This window comes from Pelodiscus sinensis, chromosome 5 (assembly GCF_049634645.1).
Source record: "Pelodiscus sinensis isolate JC-2024 chromosome 5, ASM4963464v1, whole genome shotgun sequence".
Taxonomy (NCBI): Eukaryota; Metazoa; Chordata; order Testudines; family Trionychidae; genus Pelodiscus; species Pelodiscus sinensis.
Genome location: NC_134715.1, coordinates 115476985 through 115486281, shown reverse-complemented (window position 1 = coordinate 115486281; position 9297 = coordinate 115476985). Strand labels below are relative to the sequence as shown.

The 9297-nt window shown below is 46.8% G+C and overlaps 1 protein-coding gene across 1 annotated transcript; it reads left to right on the top strand.

Moving 5' to 3' along the window:
* The first annotated feature begins 389 nt into the window (after nt 1-389).
* On the top strand, nt 390-5326 carry ADRA2C (adrenoceptor alpha 2C). The gene has a single exon (XM_006128249.4). It carries the CDS (start codon nt 1435-1437, stop codon nt 2764-2766), a length of 1332 nt encoding a protein of 443 aa, XP_006128311.2. The 5' UTR covers nt 390-1434; the 3' UTR covers nt 2767-5326.
* The last annotated feature ends 3971 nt before the right edge of the window (nt 5327-9297 follow it).

The following is a 9297-nucleotide window of genomic DNA, read 5'->3' as shown; positions in this document are numbered from 1 at the left end:
AATTCCGCCTATAAAAGGAAGCATCCCTTCCCTTTAGATCAACATTCTACATAAATAATTTAAAAAATAGCCCGTGGCCTCATGCCTGTGAGGTTCCGTTGCACCTCAGAATCCGATCTCTTTATTTACAGTTGACCTGCAGATCTAAGTGTAAATAGGAGAATAATGTGCATTTTAAAAGATCAATTATAAACCACCCATCCACGAATTCCAGCTAAGAGTGCAAATGGAGAGGCAGAATGTTGCGGGCTGGGAGGGGAGGGGGCGAACGTGCTAGATTTACAAGGCTAAAAAGGAAATCCCGATCAATAATAATATAGAAACCCAGCCACCCCTTCGCAAGGTCCTACATACAAAGTGCCATCGCCTTTCCCGTTACTCACAGAGCAGGCAGCTGGGAGATAAAACGCGGCTGGGTTCAGTTCCACCGCCCTGGGCTGGCGGGATGGGCATTGCCAGAGCGACCCCTAGCGCGCACCGCCTGTAGCTGCGGGTGCCCGCGGCGGGGCAGATGGACCCACACGAAGTTGTACCTATACCAGATGACAGCGGCGGCGAGGGCTGCTCTCCAAAGGGCGCCAGGACCCTTCCGCCCGGGCGCGCTGCCCGGCGGCTCAGAGACAGGGACTCTCGCCCCCGCGGCGGGGCGCTGGTGGGCGGCAATGCTTGGTGCGAAGTGAGGTGGAAATAAGTGGGGGGGGGGGACCCAAACAAAACCAACCCAAGGCGGCTCCGCGCTAAGTAGATGGAGGCGCCGCTGGATCGCAGCCGCGCGCCGCTCGGCCCCAGGCTGCGCGCCGGCGGGAGCGGGGCTCTGAGCTGAGCGCTGCCTAGCGCGGAGCGGAGCAGGGCGCGGTGCCCGCCAGCTGACGCCCCGCGCCCGGCTTGGGGAGCTGCAACGCGGGGGGCAGCGGCTGCCTCCGGGCTGGGACGGAGCATGCTCAGAGCGCTCGGGCAGGCTGCTGATGGGGAGCCGCATGTGAGATTACAGCGGAGCAAGCGGGCAGCTGCTACTTCGCGCCGGGCTCGCTCCGGCGCGGGGCGAACGGAGGAGGCGCCGCGGCGGAGCAGGGGCCAGCGAGCGAGGGGCACGGCTGGGTCCCACCTGCACCGGGAGAGCGGTAACCTGCACCCCTGGGCGTCTCCGCTGCCCGGATTACAGGAGCAGGGGGAACGGCCGTGCCGGGGCTCGGCCATGTGCCTGGGCACTTAGCAAGCAGGCAAGCCGGGGGAGGGGCAGGATATTTTGTTTGGGGGCCGGAGCGGAGCCCCACTCTCCAGCTGGCTGTGGTAGAAGGAAGCAGCCTCCTCTCCGCCGGTGGGGATGAAGGTGGCAACTTGGAGAGACAGCCCTTGGTCTCTGGGGCTGGGAGGCTGAGCGTCTGGGCTGTACAGGACAAGCCTCCCTCCCCCCCACATACATACACTTCCACCATGGATCTGCTGATGCTGATGAACATCAGTGTTGGCACTCCCAATGGATCCATTGCCTTCCCCTCCTCTTCCTCCTCTCCCCTGCTGCAGCCTCCCACCCCCTACTCCCCCGGGGCTGTGGCCAGTTTGGCAGCTGTGGTGGGTTTCCTGATCGTCTTCACCATTGTGGGCAACGTGCTGGTGGTGATTGCGGTGCTGACCAGCAAGGCGCTGCGGGCTCCCCAGAACCTCTTCCTGGTGTCCCTGGCCACAGCTGACATCCTGGTGGCCACCTTGGTCATGCCTTTCTCCTTGGCCAACGAGATCATGGACTACTGGTACTTCGGCAAAGCGTGGTGCAACATTTACCTGGCGCTGGACGTGCTGTTTTGCACTTCTTCCATTGTGCACTTGTGTGCCATCAGCCTGGACAGGTATTGGTCTGTCACCCAGGCGGTGGAATACAACCTCAAACGGACCCCACGGAGGATCAAGGGCATCATCCTCACTGTCTGGCTCATCTCAGCCGTTATCTCCTTCCCCCCCTTGATCTCCGTGTATCGGGACCCCGAAGGGGACCTCTTCCCCCAGTGTAAACTCAATGACGAGACCTGGTACATCCTCTCTTCCTGCATCGGCTCCTTTTTCGCTCCCTGCGTGATCATGGTGCTGGTCTATGTCCGCATCTACCGGGTGGCCAAGCTGAGGACCAGGACCCTTTCTGAAAAGCGCACGATGCCCGAGGGCTCTTCCATATCTGAGAATGGGCTGAGCCGGGTCCCTCGGGGCTGCACGTCACTGAGGATGCCATCAGGGGAGAATGGACATTACTCAGCACACCAGTGGCGCAAAGCCTCCGAACTGGAGGACATTGAGCTGGAGGAGAGCAGCACCTCAGAGAGCAGGCGGAGGCGGAGCCGGGATGAGCATCCCCGCAAAAGCAGTAAGACCCAGTCCTTCTCATATTCCTACTCCTCCAAGCACTCCAGCAGCCGCCTCTCCCGCTCCAGCAATCGCTCCATGGAGCTCTTCTCCTCTCACCGCCGCAGAAAGCGTAGTAGTGTTTGCCGTAAGAAGGTCACCCAGGCCCGGGAGAAGCGCTTCACCTTTGTATTGGCTGTGGTCATGGGGGTCTTTGTGGTGTGCTGGTTCCCCTTCTTCTTCAGCTACAGCCTTTATGGCATTTGCCGGGAGGCATGTGAAATCCCCGAGACTCTCTTCAAGTTCTTCTTCTGGATTGGGTATTGCAATAGTTCCCTCAACCCAGTCATCTACACAATCTTCAACCAGGACTTCCGCAGGTCTTTCAAACACATCCTCTTCAAGAAGAAGAAGAAGAATTTTCTGCACTGAGCTGGAGTGGAGAGGAGGGGTCTTCACTCAGCTGGAAAGGAGAGGAGAGGGGCCTGGGTGCTGGAGTAGTGCCAGGGTAGTGAAGAAGTGGGGGATGTGGGTAAGGAGGTGAGTTTACAGCCATGGGAATTGAGTGAAGTGGGTGTTAAGGGGCTGTGCTGGAGTAAAGAGGGATAAGTGAAAGAGGGAGGCGACCTGAATTTGCATTTTGACCTTGGAGGGGAACCATAAAGAAGAGGGTGGGACACTATGTTTTGAGCATGATGACCACTGAAAAGAAGTTCTCTAGAAGCCAAGCAAAGATGGGGAGAGGGAGAGAATGACTGATGGTGGAGTGTGAGATTTGGTTATTTATTGTCAATTAGAGAAGCTAGGACTTGTGCTGGATTCATCCCAGAGAGAAACCAGGTTTTACTGGTGAAGTGAGGGAAAAGGGGGGAAGATGATGCCAATTTATAGCCACTGACTATCTTTGATATTCTGAAAGAATTTAACTGTTTGCCAAAAAAAATCTAAAGAACAATCCAAACTTTTTTCTAAATAAACCTTTGTACTCGAAACCCTTCTGAATTGTGGTTTTGCATAGGACTTAAGTGAAAATGGGCACTTGGGGCTTTCTGCCTTCTAGTAGCCCTTCCATATGCCCCCGAGAGTTTCTCTTCCTCTCTTAGTACCCCTCAAAGGGGATAGTCTCAGGGACTGAATTTGGGTTCTGGTGGTGTTCTCACGTACAATTAGAGGCATAGTGTTGTGTAGTTGTTCGAAGCAATCACCATACCACACATGTTTAAAATTCTTCACAATTTCCTTCACATTTACATTCTTAGGGCAAATTAAAACTAATAGATTTATTTTTTTAAATGAAAAACAAGTGCAGCAGATTCTCACGAACATACAAGAACAAATTTCTAATAGATGGGGAAGTGTTCCAGTTCTATAATATTAATCTCTTTTTTTCTATTTGCACACACAGTTTTAAGTCCAAATTTTGTTTTTTTGAGCAATGATTAAAACAAATTCTCCCTCTCCCCCACCCCTGGAGATTGAAATCCCATAATTGCTAATGGGTGGGATGAGAATCAGGGTGGCATCTGTGTCTTCATCAACAGAGAATACGTTTCCAACTGGCTGCAAGACTTAGCCAACATTTAAAGAATCAAACAGTCCCTCTCCAACTACACTGCTGCAAGGTGTGAGGGAAGAAATGCTGTTCTGTCTTATTATGCATGTAATTTCTTTCATAGGCAGTAAGATTTGGCATCTGTCACATAAACCTTTCCCTAGTAAACAACTCTTTGAAATGGAAGGAGATCTAATGTAATACGACAGGCACCTTGAAGCATCCAAATCAAATCTATAGCTTTAGCTGACTAGATATCCAATTCCTTCCCTTTGCTGTGTTACAGGAAGGAAAGTGTCAACAGATCCCCTTCTCTTGGGATCCATATGTCAGCAGTAGAAATGATAAACCAGGAACTTAGGCTGTTTTATCTTCTCTCCATTATTACTGCTCAGTCCACTTAGAGTAGCCCTGGGCATAGAGCCAAGTAGACCTTCAGTGGTTTAGGCTTAGGTGTTTATTTAACAGACTATTTTCCTTCAGGGCCAACTCAAATAGCAGTTTTGCCTAAGTAAAGACTACAGCATTTGGCCCATTTTGAGTTTGGATGGTTTAGCTATTGCCTTTCAGAGACAACAAGGAGTCAAGTGATGAAAAGACTCAAATGTGGTTTAAATTTTCATACTCTTGAAAGAAGAGGCAGTAAGGCTTGTTTTGGAGGTGTGCCCCACCTTTGCAAATTACTGATGGTTAGATGATCGCAGCCCTTTTGATGCAGTGCACAAACAAGGCTGCTAATATTAGAAAATAATAGAAGTGGCTGAGATGAGAAAAATATAAACCATTTTCCCTTCTGTGAAATGCAGAATTCATTTCAAAATGGCATGAAGGGGAGGTGAAATGAGCTCAGGTAGTTTGAGGGCAGCATGCGATGGTACTGTGGGGCTAAATAAGTCAATAAACTATATAATTGTCGGAGCAACCAAAGCAACACATGCTAAATGTACTACTTCAGAGATGGTGGACAGCTTCATTAAAATATCCATTCTCACCACCAGAAAGGTTTGTATTTGTCACTGGGGGTTCAGGTTGGAGTGGCTTCCCACTCTGCAGACACACATTTCTCTGTCATACTCCACATTTTAAAATCAGATTGGCATGTGGTAAACAGTCATTTTCCTCTGTTTTTCTTTGTAAAAACAGATGGTGTCTGTGAAAGAGAAAAGACTATTGACAGTTAAATTTGAATGGGGGTGAAATACGGATTGCACAGATGACATATGCCTTAAAAGTAATTTCTTTGCCATAAAATCATTTTTAATTGCTTGGAACATGAAACAAACTGTGGCTTTATTTTCTGGGTTTTTGCTTTTACGTAGTTGAATAAGGAAGGATTTATGCAGGTACTGACATCTGATCTGTTCAGCAAGACACTTGAATATAGGGCATTTCCCTATGGTTTTATTTTACTTTTATTTACAAATACTTCTGTGACTGAACTCTCCCAAAGAATATGAATTCTTTTTTTTTGAATGATACATACACTAATATTCATGCTTACTGGCTTAAAGATGTACCACATAAGTCCATTTGTAAGTATATTTTCCTATAAATTGGTCATTAAAGTGAATTTCTATGAAAGTATATTTAATGTAACTTCTGAAAATGTTTCAAATAATTACAATAGGAATCAATTTAAAATTGTTAGGTACAATATTCCATTATCACTTGCTATACTAAAGAGCAGCAGATGCCTGTTGATAACATATTGTGTGTTGTTAATATTTCATACAAAGTTTACAGCTTTACAATTCACCCTCTGGTTGTGCTTCTACTTTAAGAGCTTTGCTCACAGGAATCTTTGATCAGATATACTGAGCTGGTTAAAACGTTCACACTCAGTTATTCACAATAGGAATTAAATGTTCTTATAAAGACGTAATGATTTTAACAAGCACCTGACCAGTGACTTGTTCATTTTCACTTTGCAAAAAACTCCTCTCCGGCCTATAGTGAGAAGTGTACATTGTGTTTTTAAAAGTCTGTTTCTTGACCAGTGCACCTATTGCAGGATGGTAAATTATAATCACAGATATCAAACAGACTTGGTTAGGATGAGTGTTGAATTCTGTAGTCTTTACTCAGAAAAAGCTCCCATTCACTTTAAAGGAAGTTTTTCTTTAATGAGAATGGAAGAACCAACCTCCATTTGCTACAAGTGGGGGCTTTCTGCACAGTGGTTAGCACCATCAGTTACTTACATCATTATCTAAAATAAGACTGATCCCCCTAATTTACCTGGGTGAGCTCCATTTCGGATTTGATGCAAAAGACCACTGCAGTTAACTCAGTCTTTAAGGTTCAACATCAAGACTGAGGATCAGATTCTGATAGCCTTTACATTGACTAGTAATCTCACTGACTTCAGTGGATGAAAGAGCTATGCAGTTTGAGCAACCTTCCTATATGGGCCTGCCAATGGGGTGGAGGGAGGGAAAGGGGCAACTGTTCCATGGCCTGGTGATTCTAAAGGGTCTGGGGCTCCAGCTGCCATCACTGCTACTGTGACGGTGATGGTGCCCAGAGCTCCAGGCCCTTTACATTGCTCCCAGAATATTGCACAATGTTCTCCGAGCAGCTCTAGGGCTGGGGAGAAGAACTAGTGTGGCCTGTGCTCCTAGGCGTGCTGAGAGCTGGCTACCCCTGTACTCCCACTTCTGCCCTAGGCCCTGCCCCTTCCAGGAGTGCAGTGCCAACCCCCTATCTTGTCCAGGGGCCCGGCGTGGCTGTCAATTCAGTTGCATCTGCTCAGAAGATGTGGTTCAATTGTGTAAATAATTATTCATGAATAATTCAACTATTGATGCTAAACTCAACTCTACTATTGGTGTTAAAAATTCTTCACTGTTCAACTCTGTGATAGAGAGGATCAGATCCTATGAACAATGATTTACTTCATTGGTTGAGCAACAGATCATGCCATGCTTTCATCAATAAACCTTATGCAGAATATTATTTGATCCTCTCAACTTCTCAGGGACCTAAAATGATGTATATTGCTTACTTGCTGGCACTCAGTACTGTTTAATATGGGAAGATTGATTTTGTTCCATTTATGGGGCACTGTTGGTAAAGTCAGGGTCCTGGCATGCATTCCAAAAGATCACATTTTTAATACTGGATGCCTTGCATTCAACTCTGTTTTTACTAACCTTAAACTATGACCATGTACGACGTAGGCCTAGTCTGTAAGTTAACTGATACACCACGCTGCATCAATGGCAGATGCCCTCCCATTGACACAGTTTCTGCTCTTGAGGTGGCTTAATTGACAGGAAAGTGCTCTCACATTGACTTATCATGTCTTCACCAGACCTGCTAAATAGATGCTGCTGCATCGAGCCAAAAAAGCTCATGATAGTATATGTATTTTTGTTTGTCTCTCACTTTTTTTTAAAGTTACAGACTAACATGGTTATCCCTCTGAGACTTTTGGGCTACGTCTACACTGGCCCCAAATTCCGGAAAAGTCATGCAAAGCAGGTAAGTCAGAATAGGGAAATCCGCGGGGGATTTAAATATCCCCCGTGGATTTAAATAAACATGTCCGCCGCTTTTTTCCAGCTTGGGGAAAAGCCGGAAAAAAGCGTCTAGACTGGCGCGATCCTCCGGAATAAAGCCCTTTTCCGGAGGATCTCTTATTCCTACTTGAATCCTAATCCAAAATAGCTAGTCCGTGCCGCGTGTAGCCGCACAGCACGGAGTCCGAACTAGCCGGCATTTAAAAATGGCGCCGGCCGGCTTCATGCAAATGAAGCCCGGGAAATTTAAATCGCTAGTTCGAACTAGCGGGGTAGTGTAGACATACCCTCCCATTGACTTTGATGGGAACAGGATGTTATCCTTAGGGTTTTGTGCAAATGTGGTTAGAACAATGTAATGTACTTTTATTTGTACAGATCTAACAGAAGTAAATCTACAGCTAAGAAAGCGCCGGCACATTCAGGTTCAATAGTCACTCTGAAGTGTGACTGCACTTCATGTACATGTACTGGAGCTAGCTTTGTTCCAGAGAACTGTAGCAGTGAGGAGTAGCTGCTTGTGGATATGTGCAGGATCCGGGACAGGTTTGTGTGGCCCTTGGTGCTATAGTTTCACTGCTATTGTTATTTAAGCTACGTCATTTTCCTGGGGTACCTCAGGTTGCAGCACAGACAATCTATGTCAGTGGCAGGAAAGGGGATATAATCTTGTCACTGACTCCCAGGTGCCTGCTCTTATTTATTATTGGAATTCTGATAGCCACCAGAATTCCCAGTCCCGTATGAGGGTCCAGCTTTGATAGGTGCTGTATCAACAAATAAAAAGAAGGTATCCCCAGGAGCTCACAATCTAGATTTACTACAAGATGCAACAGGGACAAACAAGGAGGAGACTAAGTGCCAGTAAAATGAACACGTTTGGATATTTGGCAGTAGTCTCTGCTCCCCGCCTGTCTAGCTATTGAGCCATGCTGCCTTTCTGGTGATCTTAATATTTAGTAATAAAGCCCATCACACTGGTCTTCTATGAGTCTAGTTAAAAAAAAAAAACGTAAAGCTACTAGTGGGATAGGGAACTCAGAGGTTAAAACATCAAACAAACTCAGATAATTTCTGTCCTAATGGCTGTGGTTTTACCTTATGTGACATGGTGCCCCATTTGTAAAACAGAGATAGCACTTCTATTTCTCTCAGGGGAATTGTGAGTGTAAATTCATTGGTTTTTGCAAGATAATCAGACAGTATTTGCTATGCAAGTACCTAGATAGTGGAGTAGTTGTGATGATGCTAAGTAAGGGCTTTTAATTCACTACCAGACCTTATTAGATTACAGTAGAATGTTTTATTACCAATATACATGTGTTGCATAATATTTTAAGGGTGTTTTACAAACATATCTGTGAGTGTGGACTCAGTGAGGTCAGTCCTTGTTTGTTTATATCAGAAGATCTTCAGTTACCAAGTGGTACAATGGCAACCAACTGGTTATCTCAGATGCATGGTGCACTGCCTTAGAAACACACCTAGAAGTACAGCTGGTTGGAATTTCTCTGGAGGCATGTTTTTCTGCTGCAAAATGCCGATTCGGTGAAGTCAAAATGTTCTGCTGGAATGTGTCCATTTTGCTAAAATTCTGAAGGAAACCAAACAGGTTTCCTATCTGCTCACCTTCTCTGCTGCCCATTCAGCCCTGGGAGCTCCCATTTCCAAGTTCCCAAGCTCACAGCTACTTGGCAGCTTGGATTCCCACAACCTGCAGGCTCCCAGCTCCTTGGAAGCCAGGACTGACAGGGCTTCCATGTTCCTGTCTCCAGAGCAGCCCAGCAGGTAAATCACACCAGAGTCAGGGGCTATCAGGCCTGGTTTACATAGCCTGGGAAGGTCAACTCAAGGTACCCAACTCCAGCTACACAAAATGCATAGCTGAAG

Excerpts from the sequence above, each read along its gene's own strand:
- ADRA2C (XM_006128249.4), top strand. The coding sequence starts at position 1,435 with ATGGATCTGCTGATGCTGATGAACATCAGTGTTGGCACTCCCAATGGA.